Here is an 18902-nt window from a genome sequence, read left to right as displayed (position 1 = left end):
ATCTATTGAAAAAAATCCGCATTATTAACCAGTACATCTAGTACATTAATTATTGTATTTTCAATTTGAGAATTTCCATATAATTCTTCATTTTATCTTGTTTCTTTACTAAGGCTTTCTATCTTTCAGTTCTTTATAAAAGTGTTCTCATTTAGTTATTGAAACGTTTTTATAATAGCTTTAATGCCCTTAGTTAGACAGTTCTAACATCTGTGCCATCTAGGCTTTAGATGCAAGTTGAGATATTTTCTGATTATTCCTATGCCAAGTAATTTTTTGATTATATCCTGAACATCTTGATTATTTTATTATGCAACTCTGAGTCTTGTAGAAATCTTACAAAAATGTTGATAATTTTATTTTGGCACAAAATTGTCCTGTTTGATTTTAGGCTGCAAGTTCTGACCAAGCTTCTATGGCATGTGATTCCGATGGTAGTTGGGTTTTCAAAGCATTGGCATTGCTCTTTGAATCTGTCCCATATCTGTCTTAGACTGGGCCATCCACTATGTTATAGTTTAGTTCTCAAAATTTATCCATGCTGTGTAAGGTCAGTTCCATTCATGCACACAGCTCAGAGTGGGCCCAGAAATTCATAATCAATCATAAGGGGCTACTTTTCCAAGTCCTCTTTTTCTGTGATCTCCAGGGAACTTTCAATTTCATGGGGTTTTCCTTTTTGATATTCTGACCAAAGATCTGGGGCTTTAAAAAATGTTGCTTTGCTATTTCAGTAACTGGGGACAACCAATGGGAGGACAAAGAGAGATAAAAATCAACTTGACTGCCCTGGCCAGTGTGGCTAAGTTGGTTGAGCATTATTGTTCCATGCATCAAAAAGTCCCAGGTTCAATTCCCGGTAAGGGCCCATGCCCAGCTTGTGGGTTCAATCTCCGGTCGATGGGAAGCAACGGATCCATGTATCTCTTTCACATCTTTGTTTCTTTCTCTCTCTTTCTCTCTCTTCCTCTCTCTATTAAAGTAACATATTTTTTAAAAGAAAATAACAGGGCTTTGCCCCACTCTCTTGGGGCCTCAAATCCTCTAGCCGGAGAAGGTTCTCCTACCTCCTTCCAGCTCCCATTCTCGCCTCCACTGCTGCTGCTGCTACTGCTACCACTACCACTTGATGGCTTGGGGGTGGGGGGAGGGGTGGAATGTGAGAAATTAATTTAAAAACAAAAAGATAAACCATGGTTTGCCCCATTTTCTCTAAGTGTTAGGAATTCCCTGCACCGCTTTTTGAGCCAGAACGAGAGCTTTTCTTGGAGCTTGCTCTGCTCACATCCTGGTGCTCACTTAGATTTGGGCTGCCTTAAGGTCATGGCAAAGGATACCAGCGGAGAAACAATGGTAAACTCACTGTTGATTTGGCGGTCCTTCCCATTCTGGTCATTTCCCCTAATCTGCCAGCTGCTTTTTACTTCTCAGAGCTTTCAAATAGCCGCTCCATGCATTCTGTCCAAATGTGGTAGATGCAGTTAGTGGAAGATACAGGGTGGAGTGTGCTTACTCCATCTCATCCAGAAGCCCAGAGAGCACCATAGACGCCATATTCCTTTACAGCCGGACCAGGGAGATTATTGCCTCCAAGATACTACCATTGTCTTCATGTCCGTTAGCATATTTAATAATCATTCCCTTTGGGATGAGTTTGAGGTAGTCCGCCTTTACATCACAGGCTAATGGTGTGGCAAACCGTGGGGCAGGGGAATCCAGCACCTCTTCCCGTAGAACAATGTGAGGTGGCTGTTTCAACTTCAGGCTCGTCTGGCTGATTTAGAGAAACTTTGGGGCACCAGTAAAATGATGCCAAGATCAAATTAGGCATCTATCTGCCAACTTGAAAAATGGCATGAGATAAATCCTTTCAACTGGGTATAATTTTGTAGTTTTTATCATTAACTGCCACATGTGTTTCACGGTAACGGTGTGATGCAGTACCACTGATAAGGGTTTCAAGTTCAAAGAAATACAGGTCCCCTGCCCCGACACTGTGCTTTGTGTGCACTAGGCAATGGGGCATAGGATGGAAGTGGATGGCATTAATTTACGTGTGAGTGAGAGATATCACTTCCTCCTTTTTCTCCATACTGTGTCAGCAGGTAGGGCATCTCTGCCCACTGAGAAGTAACATATATCTCTATGCCCATGACCTTGGTTTGCAAAAGCTCTTTGCTGTCAGTCTGACAACAGAAGTCTGTATTTCATCCTAGCCTCCATATTTATGGCATTGCTTTTTAGGACAGTGGATTGAATCAAGTCCCTCCTTTGTCTATATGTGACAAAGGAAGTATCATTTCTTAAGGAGTTTCTAGGCATTTCTTGTTTTAGCTAAACTTTGGTAGTGAGATGGCCATTTATTTTAATGGTTGGGTATTTTTTCTTCTCCTTGAATAGACTAGTGAGGAAAGAACGAGTGAGAGGGGAATTTTCAATGCTCCTTTCAGAATTCAGATTAGGTATTAGACTAGACCATCCAAAGGTCTTGGCATGTATTTCCCTATTCAGATATACCCATGGACCACTGTGTTATCTAAATTTGCCAGCACAGCCCTCCCTCGGCCTGCCCTCCCTCCCTTGTACAGTGTGAGGACAGTTGTGCAGTTGTGCAGTGGGCCAGGAATGGGTAGGAGAAGAGTTGTAAGACTGATTTAGCACATGATTTGTAGCAAGACTGTGGACCATCACTCAGCCTTCCTGAGCTTTATCTTCACTGTGAAAAGCGGTTGGAGAAACCCTCAGTGTATGAGTGCACCAACCCCCGTCTCCCTTCGTAGGAGAGGGTGGTACTATTTGGGTTTCTATTTGTGATGAGACTTGGGACTGGGTTTTGCTTGGGTCACTAATGGGAGAAGAAAGAAGGATGAACCTAATATAAAGTTATCCTCCGGGGTGGCATAAAAGCATCCTTCCCTATAGTGCTTACAATTCTGTGTTGCCAACATCTTTGTAAATGACTAATGTTGGGGGAGGTCTCTGGAACTCTTTGTGGCGAGATAGAGTTAGCAGAATTTTCTGCTTGAATACATTGTCTAGGGCAGAGGCATTGTTCATCAGCCTAAGTGACACCGGTCCTTTCAACTCTGCCAACCCCACTGTCAGAACCCACCCCCGCCTTGGGGGCTGGAAGATTCTATCTGCTCAGACAAGAGAAAGCTGGGATGCTGGGTGCATCTGTCTGGCTTTTCCCAGGCCTCTGCAGTGCATGGAGACGCTCTATTCTTTCCTATATGTAATGAAAGCCCATCTAACAAGCACAGCCTTGCCCGGGACAGAGCCTGTGCTGGCTTAACTGAGAGGAGACTGTGCTGGAATGAGTAACTTGTGAGAACTCAGAGCAGCAACCCCCTGGGTCCTGCCTGAAGGACTGGAAGTGCTCATGACCAGGGAGCATAGGGACAGAGAGGCCTCTCCCTGCCCAAGCCGGACCGTCACAAGTTCTCCCTTTCTTCTTGCCTCATACCACCTGCAGGGTGAGGGCTAATCTGGCAGCTTTCTGGGGATACTGAGCTATAACAAGTGCTAAACTGATTCCAGAAATCCAACAAGGAGAAAAGTGTGCCCTCCAGGACTGTTCTGAGGAGGCATACAATTCGTGGTTGAAAGGAATGCTTTGGTGAATTCTTTGGGGTCAGAGGGATGGGATCCCTTCTCCCAAGAGACCTGTTCAGGCAACAACAGGTATTTTTTAACTTGCCCCCTAAAAAGATGAATCCACGTAACCCCAGGCTTTCATTTTGGTGCAGGGAGTATGCAGAAGGGGGGCTGGACTGAACTGCTGCGGCCAGTAGAGGCTGAGGTCTCTTACCAGTGGTCAATCTTCTCTCTTATCTCCCTACCCAGTGCTCAGCCTCTCCTCCAAACACAATCTGAACAGGTATTTTTAGTGATAATGTTCGAACAAGCACCAGGTTACTAGCATGCCTATCCTGTGGACCAAGGATGCTCCAGGCATCAAAATCAGTCTCGAGATGAGGCTGGAAACCAGGAGCAAAGCCATTTGCTGGGAAGGAGAAGGAGAGATAAGAATAGAGTGAAGGATGTGGGCAAGAGTCAAGTCCCGGAACCAGAAGGAGCTAATCCAGTCGGGGCTCCTCTCAGAAAGCCAGGCTGAGTCTTTCTACATCACTTTAAAGGTGCTGTCCACACATGGCCCTTCTTCTATTTTGGGAGACCATCATTTCCTCCAAATATTTAACTTATGTGTTGTCATCGTACCTATTCAGAGTGAACTTGCTGGCCACTGGGAGAGGCGGAGAGGAGGGGAGACATCCCAGAACACTGCTTTCTTCAGGAGACATATTCAAGCTACTTAGTGTTTCCCTTCAGGCCAGAGGATCATCTCATGACCAGCGATGTTCCAGGCTTTTCTAGAATTAGCTAAAAAAATAGGAAGCCATGAATCACAAGCCCGACTTCTAACTGGCCTGTGTTCCTTGGAGTGAGCAGCAGGGATGTCATCATTGTCACGATCACCATCACCACCATCATTACCATCACCTTCACCGTCATCATCATTATCCCCATCTCCACCCCCATCATCATCACTCATTATTACTTAAGTGATAGCTGACATTTATAGAACATCTATAGGGTGCATACTCAATAAATGCCATCTTTTAGTGTGATCCAACCACCAGAGCACCTGGCACCGGCACTGTGTCAAACACTTCCCATGTCTCCCTTCATTCCAGCTGCCTTCCTCGGCGGGAGGTACCACTGGTGCTCTCATTTTGCAGGTGAGGGGATTGAGGTTTGGAGGGTCACAGGTTCCCCAGAGGCACTTGGTGAGGTTGGGATTTGAACCCAGAGCCTGAATGTGCTTCTGTACTTTGCACATTGCTCCTACAGGCAGGATCATGGTCCCTCTGAAAAGGAAACTGCTACACCCAGCTAAATACCTCAGCAATTTATAGGCTGCCCATTTTCAATTTCTGCACCAAATGTCTTTTTGATGAGGCCTAACACCCACTCTTGGGAGCGGCAGAGGGGAATTTCTGAAGTCATTTCTAACTTCCTGTAAAAATATTCTCTAGCTGGCAAGAGATTTTCCAGATAACAATGAATACACAATAAAGCGGGTGCCTCTGCCTTGGATACCTGGCTCGCAAATAACCCATTTGGCTCCCCCATCACCCTGATACCTACCGCGAGCACAATTTATGCTCGCGGCCGGAATGGCTCTGTTCAGCCAGCAAGCAAAAGTTTATGGGCGAACCCTTTGCTCTGAAATGAAATCTGGTCTCTTTGGCTCGCCTTTATTAGGCCGTATTGTACAGCGATAGGAGACATAAGTATTCAGAATCTGCTGTCACTAGAACGGGACTGAGTTGGCAAGTGCTTTCATCCTCACACTCAGCACTGTGTCCTAAAATGGGAAAGTTGAATAGAAATTAGGGATACAAATGAGGGCCATTTTCTGAAACTTTATTTTTAATTGAATTAAATATAGCCACATTATTGTTCTCCCGTCACACAGCCCACATTGAAATGGAGGCGAAGCTATCAGTGGGGTCACTGGATCAATGGAGAGAGACTATGCTGATAAATCTGGATCCTTGAAATATTGTTTTGACTAATTACCACAGCAACCCAACCACTTGGATACCCATCTTGTACTTCATTAGCTACAATCTTGCTCTATCTGGCTCCAGTATTTAGTGATACTCTTGGAGACATTCTTTTTCATCTCTAACTCAAATGCTTTGGCTGTGAGTGATTCTCCTTAATCTCTGGTCCATAAGGGCACGATGGAAAATACTTGTTTGTTGTCCTTCACTGTCTTTGGGAATAGATCCTGGTACTCAGAGTGTGGTCCATGTTTGGGCAGCATCAGTGTTGTGTGGGGAGCTTGTCAGAAATGCAATTTTAGACCCCACCCCAGCACCACAGCATCAGAAACTGCATTTGTCTAAGACCTTGGGTGATTCCCATGCACAAGCACTGGACTCAGAGCCTCGGAAGACGAGTTAAAGAAGCTCTTAAATGTGCCCACCGGTGAGATATCACCCCAACTGTTAACATCAGTGGATGCAGTGGGATTCTCGCCAAACTGCTAAAATTCTGAAGGTTCTGCAAAAGCATAAGCTACTCTAATGGTTTGTCTTATCCAAAGCAAGCTCATAATTCCTGTGCCGACTCCCATGCTTTTCGAACTTGTTTCATCTCCTCCCAGTTCTAAATACACAAATAAATAAGCCACCAATGGGTTATTTTTGGCCTCAATCTGAGAATTTAGAAGCAATGGCATCGCCAAATATAGTCTTTAATGGGCTCAGCCTATTTGCTGTTGCATTGTTGTTTGATTCCAATGTTGATTCATTGGAAACATCGGAATTTATAAAATGAAGACAAGGGACAAATGAAGGGCGAAGTCCCATGAGGAAGATCGCATGGGCCTGAGAAAGGGGGCTCCTCTCCGTCGGGGTGGCGGTGGGACTCCTCGCCAGCAGGAGGAAGGACTTCGGTGAAGTTGCTGGTGATGCACCAGCTCCTGAGAGTTCCTTCTTTCAAATCCAAGCCTCCATGTTACTGGGTTTTGAATTTAGAAAACTGTAAGCCACTTGCTAACGAGTAGCCCAAGATGCTCTGTGATGACAAAATTGCTCAGAAGAATATTGCTTATGGTCAGAAGTTTTCTGGGAAGTTTATAAAAGGACCCAATTACACGTGCTCGCTGTTCGATCTCAAGGATGAAGAATTGTTCAGCATTTGGAGGCAGAGTAGGTTCATTCCATGGTCTGACTCTAAATGCTGTGAAGAGATCGGTGCTTGTGATTAGATGCCTGGGGAAATGGTGCGTGGCACTTTGTGTCTTCCTCCAGTCTTGTCTTGTTCAGTTCAGTTTAACAAATAGTGTCTAAGCACCTCTTACAAGGGACCGTGCTGCTTGTTCTAGAAGATGCAAAGTTCAGGGCACAAAGGAGGGGCTCATGTTCCCAGTTCTGCTTTCTTGTAGTTCTTGTGAGCGGTTAGGGGACTCACATGCTGTGCTGGTGGCGTATGTAGGTACAGGCTGCTTCCTTTGGGCCAGGCAGTGCTCTGTGCACTCTAGATGGGTCATCTGTCCAGCCTCCCAGCGTCCCTGGAGGTGAGCACCATCAGTGTTCCGGTTAAGGCGAGGCGGAGCACACCAGCTGGGGAAATGCAGAGCAGCCTCGCCAGTGAGGAGGCGCCTTCTGCGAACTTTTAGGAAGCTAGACTTTGACCACTGGGAGTGGCCATAGAGAGAGCTCTTGGTGCAGAAGGATCAAGGGAAACGCCGTGGCGGGAAGTCAGGGAGAGCAAGGTTTAGATCGGCACTGCCCATCTCCATGAGCTGCTCCTTAGAAAGTGGGTTCTGTGACTAAACACCAAGTTTCCCCCTGAAGACGTACAATCCATCCTAATGTGTTAAATACTCCCAAGTATTGCCTTAAAAAGTCCCATTTGGCTTTGTGAAATCCAGTGCTTCCCAAATTTATTTCATTCATTCAACCATATCATTGAGCTACTACTATGATCCCTGCATTGTTGCAGGCACTGGGGATCCAGAAAAAGTTTTCTGCCTTCAAAATGGCCTCCATTTTAATGGGGACACCCTAGAACAGCGGCTCTCAACCTGTGGGTCGCGACCCCTTTGGGGGGTCGAACGACCCTTTCACAGGGGTCGCCTAAGACCATCGGAAAACACATATATAATTACATATTGTCTTTTGTGATTAATCACTAAGCTTTAATTATGTTCAATTTATAACAATAAAATTGGGGGTCACCACAACATGAGGAACTGTATTAACTGCTTTAGGAAGGTTGAGAACCGCTGCCCTAGAACCTGCTCTTCACCAACTCTTATGTTCAAGGTAACACCCGTTAGTCACTTGCTGTGAAAAATCTTACTTGAGAATAATTAAACTCCACGGACACCTGGGGAAACTGTGGGAGGGAAGGTTGTGAGAGAGGGTGGCTAGCACAACCGCGGGCGCCATCCCTGGAGGGTCCTGGGAACTGTTTGCTGCCCGCCCACCCACAGATAAGGGAGAACAGGAGAGGAAGCGCTTTGAAACCTAAAGCAATTGGCAGGTAGATTTGATATCCGTTGGATCTCATGATGAAAATGTTGGACTTGTACTTTGCATGTCTTGTCTTTTCATTTCTTTCTTCTTCTTGTTTTGGAAATCGTTTTTGTTAGAGTTTTCCGACGTTTTTGCCTGCAGAAGAATAGATATTAGAAATAAAAATAAAAGCCTGGTCCCTCACCTCACGTGGGCTGAGGAGCTCTGTCCCGGGAAATCCCGCGTGTGGGGCTGAAGTGTCGCTGGGAAGGTTGCTCAGCCTGCGGGAGAGCCTGTATTTCCTGCTCCTTCTACCATGTTAGAATTGTTTTAGGGGCATTTTAAGAACCTTATTATTTGAAGCTAAAATGAGGATGCTGTTAACTGTTAGCAGGATTGCAAAAACAAAGTCATATTTGGATAGACAGTAATTAGGCCAATCTTTAAAAAATTCTGGCATCTCTTAAGCATACATTAGAGAAAAAAATAAGAGAGTAGAAGATCTTTTATGTATTGAAAAAAAGCACCCATTTTCTGCCACATAAGTAACACTTTCTTAAATAATTTCTAAATAATTATTCTTTAAAAAATTTTTTTATTGATTTCAAAGAGGAAGGGAGAGGGATAGAGATAGAGAAACATCAAAGATGAGAGAGAATCATGGATCAGCCATCCCCTGCACGCCTTCTACTGGGAATCAAGCCCAAAACCTGGGCATGTGCCCTGACCAGGAATCGAATCATGACCTCCTCGTTCATCAGTGGATGTTCAACCACTGAGCCACGCTGGCTGGGCAATAATTATTATTTTTAAAAGTTCTCATATCATGCTTCCTGCTAACCATTCTTTTACCTCCTGTCCCTCTGGCCCTTTTTGTTTCTTCTGGAATAATCTGGGCTGGGGAGCACAGTGGGGAAATGCCATGTACGCTAATGCTTTCTGGTGTGGTCTGTTCTCTCCCTAAATACCTCATATGGGCTCATTTTTTTCATAATGTGTGATGGAAGAAATCTTATTTGATAGTCTGCAGCCCACTTGTCTGGGAGTAAGAGACTTGGCTCAAGTCTACCCCAAAATGTGTCTTTGGAGTTGTTTATTTATTCGTCCAGAGCTCAAGCAACCAGTTATCTGGCATTCCATCATCAAATCTCAAATAATTTGTTTTAATTGACATTGTCCTGAAGCCTTTGGAAAAATCCGAGATCCTTTTTTCCTGCCCTCACATTCTGGACAATGCAGTCTGAAATGGGCTATAACTGAGGGATGCCAAATGGTTATGGAGTCCCCAACATGCAATGCTGCTATCGGAAGGGCCGCCGACCTGCGTTCATGTCCAAGGACAGCCGTGGTGGGCAATTTGGCACAAGAAAGAAACATATTCTGAAAGGTGCACAGTACCACTCGTTCCCCATCTCTTCTGCATCTTTCCTTTGATTTCAGCTGGGTCACCAGTTTCCCCCACCCCCAGAAAGCGGTGCATGGAGGCAGTCCCTGTCCCTCCACCTGTGAGGACCTAAGCGAGCAAAATTCAAACGTGTTGTTTTTTAGTTCAAATGTGTTGTTTTTTAATTCTGTGAGTTGGTTTGAGGGGAGGGGCTGTAATTATACTGAAGAATGTAGAGGCTGGGAAGGGAGAGAGAAAGAGAGAGCCACATGCCCATGGATAACTGGGGCACATTTGTTAACATGGGAACTTAGAAGGAAACAAAGGAGAGAGAGAACCCAGCTGCCCAGAGATAAAGTCTTCTCAACATTCAGTTGCCCTCAACATCGTTCTTTCCAGCAAGAGACCCTTAGATGCAGCGTGAAAGCAGATGTGTCCCAGGGACAGAGTGGGCTTGTGCTGCTGAAGGAGGGGACAGTGACCCCACTCATTTTGGTCACCAGCCACACACTCATCAGCCCGGAGCCCAGAAATGCTGCTTCCGTTTATAATTGTCATCGGGGGCCTGACACTTTCTGTGGACTCTCTCTTTTTTGTAAGAATAAATATGTTCTGATGGGATCTAAGGTACATTGGCCAGTTGATGTCAGTGCACTGTTTTAGACTGTCACACTATAAAGACTGCCACATTATGAGAGGAAGAATATTAGCTGAGAATTTAGATACATTTTTTAAAAAATTATAAATGTTGCCCTGGCTGGTTTGGCTCAGTGGATAGAGTGTTGGCCTGTGGATTGAAGGGTCCCAGGTTCGATTCCAGTCAAGGGCATGTACCTGGGTTGCAGGCACATCCCCAGTAGGGGCTGTGCAGGAGGCAGCTGATCGATGTTTCTCTCTCATCGATGTTTCTAACTCTCTATACCTCTCCTTTCCTCTCTGTGAAAAATCAATAAAATATACTTTTAAAAAAATTATAAATGTAACAACAACCTGCTATTAGACTGGCCTCCTACTACGAGTTTTGGGCAATGTTGGCGTGTGCGTTACAACTCACCTCTTCTTATAGCAGCTATTAAAATAATGGTCATTGGTTTTCGTAGTTCCTTTCAGTTCATTGTTTTTGATGTACACAATAGAACATATATTTGGATTAAAACAGTGTGCTTGTTTTCAATTAAACGCGGATTGGAATGTGATCATCTTTGGAATTATTTAGATGACTCTGGAGGTAGGGATAGACTTTTACAAAATTATTTGGCTGCAATCAACATGGTTATTCTGACTCATTGCTGGAACAGAAATCGCGATGCTTGTAACGCAGCCCAGCCAGGATGGTTGATTCTCCACATTCACCGGGCTGTTAACATTAGAGAAACATAGTTTCACGCTAATCAGGGAAAGCATAAAATAGAAAAGGTGTCATTACCGACCGATCATTAGTAACACGTGCAGAATTGGAATCAAGAAGGTGTTCCTTCCCCCAGAGCCAAGGCGGATGGTTTCAGTTGGAAGGTGCCTTTGATGACGGAGCCATCAGCCCATGGATTGGTGGACAGCCATTTTCTTGGGGGTGGAACTCACTGATTGAAAAATTAGATAATGAAGGGCCGATGAATAAGACCGTGAGAAGTGTAGACGAGCTGGCCAGTGGCTCAATTCCTTTTCTCCCCGAGGAGTCTGTGGGTTTTTGCTGCACAGGTCACCCACGCATCTTCTAGGTGCTTTTCTGGAACAGCTGGAGTTTGATGTGACAGGCGGAGGACACCTTGCTGCCTCAGGCAATGTTTTGCCTTTGACAGATTGCTGAATGACTGGCAAATTAATTTTGGCGCCTTTCCCTAAGTCGTTTAGGCCCCATTCCTTCATTTTTCTGCAGGGAAGTGTTCACATTGCAGTTAAAAATACGTTGACAACACAGATGTGGAGAACAGCATGTACTATTTTAGGAAAGAACTGGAGGCTGGGATGGTTCCATTGTATAGAATAGAAGAGATGCTGTCATTTTCTGAGAGGAAGCCTGAAGTCTTCCAGCTTGAAGCGAGATCGCTGTTACTCCTGCTGACCTCCCCCAAAGTCATGGGCTCCAGGGTTTAGGATTTTGAATCTTGGAGGGTGTTCTGATCTGATATTTCCCCCTTAGGTGCTTTTATACAGAAAGTCTTTCCTGGCCCCTAAACTTTAGCATCACTGCTTTCCTATATTGACCCTGTCATTTCTAACAAGAGGTAATGGTAGGTGATTAAGAACATAAACTCTAGCCCTACCTGGTTTGGCTCAGTGGGTAGAGCATCAGCCTGCAAACTGAAGGGTCCTGGGTTTGATTCTGGTCAAGGGCACAAGCCTGGGGTCGTGGGCTTGATCCCCAGTAGGGGGCGTGCAGGAGGCAGCCAATCAATGATTCTCTCTCATCATCGATGTTTCTATCTCTCTCTCCCTCTCCCTTTCTCTCTGGAAAAAAAAAAATATAAATATATATATATATATATATATATATATATATATATATATATATATATATCAAAAAAGGAAAGAACATGAACTCTGAATCCTGTTTGTCCCACTCATTGCTTTGTGACTTCAGTGGGTTACTTAACCTCTCTGTGCCTCAGTGTTGTTATAATGACGAAACTCACTGTACCCTCTCTAGATCTCTTTGTACACTGGCCTTTCCTCTGTGTTAACCACAGTGTCTTAAACTGGACATATTTTCCACTTACTTTTCCTTTCCTGAGAATGCATCTCACTGCTGCTGACAAAGATAAAAGGGACCTTCACTTTTTTTTTCACTTTTGCTTTTCCACACTAAGTCAGAGATGCCATGCTTGAGACACAGAAAGACACAGAACCTGAATAAGAAGTTACTATTGCCGAAACCGGTTTGGCTCAGTGGATAGAGCGTCGGCCTGCGGACTGAAAGGTCCCAGGTTCGATTCCGGTCAAGGGCATGTACCTGGGTTGCGGGCATATCCCCAGTAGGAGATGTGCAGGAGGCAGCTGATCGATGTTTCTCTCTCATCGATGTTTCTAACTCTCTATCTCTCTCCCTTCCTCTCTGTAAAAAATCAATAAAATATATTTAAAAAAGAAGTTACTATTGATACCCTGGCCTGGGGATGAGGAGTGAGGTTCTGCTACCTGGGTCGGTGACACACTGCAGTGTCATAGGCTGGGTGCTTGCACCTGCCTCTCCTGGTGGGACTGCTGGTGCCTGTCCTTGTTCCATCACAACTTGTCATTCTTGCCCCTAAGGATTAAAGCATCTCCGTAGTAGTGAATTACTGATTCTTCTGTTCTTATGTGGTACATATGGTTTTTAAACAAATTTAATTGTGATAAGAATATATAACATACAATTTACCATCTTAACCATTTTAAGTGGTTGTTTTGTTTTTTTTTGGGGGGTGGGGGAGGTTATTGTTTCTTTTCTCTGTGTGTGAAACATTTATCAGAAACCAGAAAACATGTTGACCCATTCCTAGGGAAACAGTGTTAAAGACGTGGAAACCTGGTTTATGAATTTAGACTCCTCTGCTTGTATACCGAGAATTCACTGCTACCATATCCTCACTGTAGATACAACCTGAGAGTCTGCATAACAAGAGGCATTTTGCTTTCCAGAAAGTTAGGTATATTTTTTCCAGCTTTTTTGACTTTTGGTCCTTAAGCTTTTTAAATCAGCCACAAAGGCAGACTTGCAGAAAAAGAAATGTGTAGAAAGTCAGATGTTTCTGGTCAAATATGGCATAGCTAGATACAGCTGGTGCTTTTTCTGGCAAAGAGAAAAATATGGGGAAATAAATACTGGTTTAAATTGATTTTATCAGTAACTAGAACAGGTCCTACGATACTTAATATGCTCAACAAATATTTGCTGAATGAACAAATCAGTGAAACAAATGATTTTTGCTAAGTTCAAAACAAACACGCATAATACTGTTGTTGCACAAAGAATCTGTTTCTACTTTCAAAAGTTTAGTGACTAACCTACAATAAAATTTGGTCCGAAGAGTAGTTCCATTAGGACACAGAGGCATGAAATTCCTGACCATACCTAAACGGACAATATGGAAATCACATTAATTGAGGAATTACCACCAATAATAAAAAATGACTGAGATAAAGGTTCATTTCATTATTTTTGAAACTCACTGTAATATTTAAATTAGCAACATGTGGAACACATTATAAAAGGAATGTCCCTGCCTTGGCCAGATGGCTTAGTTGATTGGAGTGTTATCCTCTACCCCAAAAAGATTGTGCGTTCCATTCCCGGTCAGGGCACACACCTTGGCTGCAGGCTCAATCATTGGGGGTGCATTCAGGAGGTGCATATGGAAGGCAAAGGATAGATGTTTCTCTCTCACATTGACATTGCTCTCTCTCAAACCAATAAACATATCCCCGGGTGATGATTAAATAAATAAATAAATGTCCCTGCTAAAAGAACAAGCCAAATTCTTATTAGAATAGGATTTGCTGTTATAAAGTTCTATGAGGACTTATCATTGGCATTCCCTCATATGCTATCTTATTTACCAATGAAACGTTTTGATGGTATAGTGCCCCAAATGTTCTATATTTCAAATTATTAACTGAAGAGTGGGCTTTCTTCAGGTTAGTTGGAATTAATGATATTTGCTTATAAAATCAGGCATACCTTTTATTTGAGAAAATAGTTGAAATCTTATGATTTGAGGAAATTAGGAAGTTTGTGCTTAGGCTCAACACATTGCAGCTAATTTTTAAAATCATACAGTTTAGCAGTAGAAATGGTTGAGTGCCTTGTTTTTAAAAGACCCCACTCTGGGGAAGACCGATTTGGAGATAAACAGCCGGCACCCAGCAGTGGTGCATGGCTAATGTGGAACGCGTGGGAGTAGGTTAGAAGCAGCTCCCACTAATGAGGTTAACCAACACAATCTAATCACCCAGACTGAGCACAAAGCAGGCAAACAGCCTAGAAGCAGGGAGCATTCAATTTATTTCTAAATTATTTCTGGTTTGCTTTTTTTTTTTTTTTTTTTTTTTTTTTGTATTCCACAGTGTCACCAAGTAGGTGGTAAGTGTTCATTTCCCTCTGTTTCCAAGTCTCGTTCAATTTCAAACATTGAAGTTCCCTAGTTAACTTACCGTTGAACCGTTGGCAAGATGCCTTTTCATTTAACATCTGTACAAGAAATTATTAAAAACCACTTCCCGGTGGCTGGGAAGGCCCTCTCATCCTGCCCCTTATGGAACCTCCAGTGGCAATGAACTTGGGAGGCAGCATCTCACAGAGACCCAAGGACACAGCCTGCCTGCCTGCATGGGGAGCGATGAGATCCCCAAACTCCCAGAGTGGCTAAGCATTCTTGTTGTTACTCACTTTATAATTTTTAAAGATTGATTCCAAGGTAAAAAAAAATTTCAGAAATTCTTAGCATGAAGAAGGTTGTTGGGAAAACCAGTTGAACTTGATTAATCAGGCAACGCCCCCCCCCCCCATATTTTAATGAAAATTGGAGTAAGACCTTTCTGAAGCTACATGTTATGCTTTGTGGCATTCAGTATGGGGTTGCAAAAATCTCCTCCCTCAAAGTAGAAATAGGTGTAGTGTTTCATTGTAATATAAATATGCTCATTGTAAAACCCTTCAGACAATAGGGAAATCTATAGAGAAAAAGTGTCATTGTATATCTCAGATATAACAACAGTTAGTATTTTGGTATAAAGCTTTCTACATTTTCCCATGACTTTACAAGCATTCAGATAATTATAGGGTATTTAAAAAAACACAGGATCAGACTATACACACTATTTAATGTGCCCTTTTACATAATTTCTATATTCACATATACATTTTCACCAGACCTTTTCATTCTTTGTATTTCACACATGCCATTTGTGGTTATTTCCAATATTTTTATGAATAGAAAGGATGTTCTTATACATATGTCTTTATATACTTGCCTCCGTGTATCTTTGCTATGAATACTTAAAATGGAATTGTGTAAGAGAATGTGGACTTTTATCAATATTGATAACAATTTTAAAATTGCTCTCCCCCCAAAAAAATCACATCGGTTTACCTGCCCACCCATATGGCAGTGAGCGCCCATGCCTCTCTATACCATTGGGAATCAACAGGTTGAAAAAGAAGTGATGCATTAGAGGGGACGTACTTCTAGCCTGTGGATTCGAGGCCATGGAAAGCTTCACCTGGGCGACCGGTTTGTGTTCCTGGCTGTTGAGGAAGGTCACCATCGCATACCCAGTGCATACATTTGTTTCCAGATTGGTAGAACTCAAGTTCTCCTTGTATAGCCTTCTGCCAATATCTCAAACCCTCCTCTTGCTCTTCTCCTTCAGATTGAGGAAGACACGTGGCAGAAATACTACTTGGAAGGAGTCTCCAATGAAATGTACACAGAGTATCTCTCCAGTGCCTTCGTGGGTCTGTCCTTCCCTACTGTTTGTGAGTAAGTGACCACACTCATATGCTCCTCGGGCCTCAGGGATATTCACTGGGTCCCCCTCAGGAAAGATGCCCACTGCTGCCCAGCACAGTGGGGACACTGGACACTTCGGGACTGTGTCCTGTGGGCTCAGCTGTGGGCAGTGAATGGGAAGGGGGGTCGCTGAGTGGTCTCTGCCTGGGGGACTTCTGCTGGCCATACTTTTCCCTCCAGTCCAGAGAATCTCAGGCGTGGTCCGTCATTTGTACTAAATTAGGAACTGCATTTTCCTGCAGATCTTGAATTATGCTCCCGTGATGCAGGCGCATTTATGAAGGGGAGGTGTGAACCCAAGTCTCTTTGATTTTACTAGCAAATCTTGCTAGCCCCTTGATGAAGGGATTTTTTAAAAAATATATTTTATTGATTTTCTACAGAGAGGAAGGGAGATAGAGAGTTAGAAACATTGATGAGAGAGAAACATCGATCAGCTGCCTCCTGCACATCTCCTACTGGGGATGTGCCCGCAACCCAGGTACATGCCCCTGACCGGAATCGAACCCGGGACCGCTCAGTCTGCAGGCCGACGCTCCATCCACCGAGCCAAACCAGTTTTGGCAATGAAAGGATTTTTAACCTCTTTCACTTAAGTCAGGTCATAGAGACATCAGAGAAGCCACTGTTCCAAGTGCCTTCTTGATTTGCTGAGGAAATGCGGAGCCGCAGGTACCAGAAAGAGACCTTGAAAAAGTCCCCAACATGGACAACTGTTATGTTACAAGTAGAGGTCTGATGCATGAAATTCGTGCAAGGGGTTTGACCCTCACAGCCACGGCTTCATCCAGAAGGTCATCTGGATGGTCGTCCTGCTGTTCAGTCTAATTAGCATATTAGCTCTTTATTATATAGGATAGTAGGAAGGCTCAGCTTCTCCTGACCCTGGCTCAGCAGGACTGATTTGACAAGGGCAGCCAAGGGCAGCCCCAGCCATAGATACAACAGTTGTCACCTAAGGGGTGTGACCTCAGGAGCTTCAGTGTCCAGGATCCCAAGAAACTTCCACCACCAGGACGATGCCTCAGATCCCTCCTTAGGATCTCAGATGCTGGGTTTAAGTGAAACAAGGGCTTTGTTCCCTGTGAAGACACCAAGCGTTGAAACATTCAGCCTGATCCATTGACCCCTTAGCAAGGGATTTGATAAGCTGTCTCCCTGATACCAACTGGGAAGAAACAGGGGAATCTGGGGAGCCATTGAAAGAAAAGCTGCTCCCTTGTGCTTGTCTGCCTGCCTAGACACCACACCGACCCTCTGGAAAGGAAGATCTGAGGAGGGGGCTCTCGGCTTCCCCTGGCTCAGTCCTGTTCTGTACACTGTGGGGAGGGGCCGGGCTTGGGGTTTACCTGGCGACGCCTGTCAGTGAGCACAGCAGGTGCGCTCTGTCTGTCCCTGGCCCAGACCCTGAGCAATCCAGAGTGGTTTGGCTGTTGACTGAAATTTCTCACCCTGTCTCTATGCGAAAGTTTAAATGCTAAATGGACTGGAAAAGTGAATAGGTAATTGATTCCGAAGAAGTTATTTTCTGAGAATGGATGCCCTGTTGTAACTCCCATGGTCTCCTGTCTCTGAAAGCGATTTCTCTCTGAAACAGAAAGACGTTAACCGTTCAGAGGCACTGGCCCTGCAGCACTGAGGCCGTCCCTGGGGACTTTCTCCACCATGGAGTCAGGCCCGCCTAGCACAGGAAGCGCTGAGAATTCGGGACTTCCAATAGGAGCTGGCTCTATGAACAGCAGCTGTGGCCTCCGGTGCCTGGAGGAGGGGTAGTGTGGGCACACCGCAGGGCTGAGGGCTCCTATGGCGTGGGAGGCATTGGCAGGGAGTCTTCTAAGCCCTTTCCTTGGTGGTTGATGTTCCCTGGCTTAACCTGTGTTTACATCGAACATGAGTGCGCCCTTGAAAGCCTGCCTTCCCCCTGCTTCTCTGCTGCTCCTGGGAACCTAATCAGAGCACAGGCATGCTGACCTGTAGGGGTAGGGCTGCTCGCCCTGGAAGCGGCTAAATGTGACCATGAATTTGCCCATCACAATATTTCATTTTTTAAAGCAAGTTAATTGCCAGAATTTCAAAATAGAAGTATTGTACATAAAAAGTAGGTTTTGGCCTCTCCTGAAAATCTGATGATCCAACACAGGACTTGCATTTCCCCTGAGTGCTACTGGCTCTAGTTTGCTGTAGGGGAGGTTGGTGCAAGCCCTCCAGTCCCTGACCGTATATCCCAGGCCAGGTCTGCATTTCCAGCCCAATCCTGGCCTGCGGACACTGGAGCCTGCATTGCTGACCCACGGGGCAGCGTGAAACCTCACTGCCCTTCGGAGCCAGCTCAAAAGCCGGACACTGGTGGCTGCTGAAAATCCTTCCCTCGATTGATTTTCAAGTTTAGAACATGTCCCGAGGAGGAGCGAATCCCTCAGACACACCTTGTTGTCAGAGAATTTAGTATTTGTTCAGTACAGAGTCTGGAACACAATAAAACAAAAACCGTCTGATGTGAATGAGAATGTGTTCAACTTAGTGCCATTATTCGTTTAACACAACGATACAGCAGAGGTAGAAATAATCAATAAAGGAAGGACATTTAATGAGATTTAGGAACATCCCAAAACATTGAAGCTCTCCTCAAGCATTTGATTATCTAGAGGCTTAATTATCTGTGTTTTCTACTTTAAATTAAAGAAAAGCCATAATTCAAAGTTACCAGCAGTTTAATGATAACACTCTTCAATTCAGGTTAATTAAAGCACAGCCGTAATTAGAGTGTAGTGTTGTATATCACCGGGCAGGCGCATACGTATTTTCATTACAGTAAGAATTGGCTACTCAATTTCAAGATGACATAAAGGATGCCAAAGTATATTTTAAGCTGCTTCATGTAGACAAAAAAGAATTGGGGGATATTCTGGGTGTAATAAAGCACAGATCAAATACACAGATTTTTAGAGCGGTTTCTGTAATTATGCACCACATTAAAACAATAGGCAGCACATA

The 18902-nt window shown here is 44.2% G+C and overlaps 1 protein-coding gene across 27 annotated transcripts in view; it reads left to right on the top strand.

The window, feature by feature from the left end:
* KCNMA1 (potassium calcium-activated channel subfamily M alpha 1) overlaps positions 1 to 18902 on the top strand; it is a 686992-nt gene that overhangs the window by 519027 nt on the left and 149063 nt on the right. For all 27 annotated transcript variants that reach the window (XM_036337223.1, XM_036337220.1, XM_036337215.1 and 24 more), the window contains one exon: positions 15769 to 15878. In XM_036337223.1, coding sequence (XP_036193116.1) covers positions 15769 to 15878 — 110 coding nt within the window. The remainder of the gene's footprint in view (positions 1 to 15768; positions 15879 to 18902) is intronic.

The sequence above is a fragment of the Myotis myotis genome, unplaced genomic scaffold (genome assembly GCF_014108235.1).
Source record: "Myotis myotis isolate mMyoMyo1 unplaced genomic scaffold, mMyoMyo1.p scaffold_m19_p_15, whole genome shotgun sequence".
NCBI classification, from domain to species: Eukaryota; Metazoa; Chordata; class Mammalia; order Chiroptera; family Vespertilionidae; genus Myotis; species Myotis myotis.
This window is presented reverse-complemented; position numbering and strand designations above follow the sequence as displayed.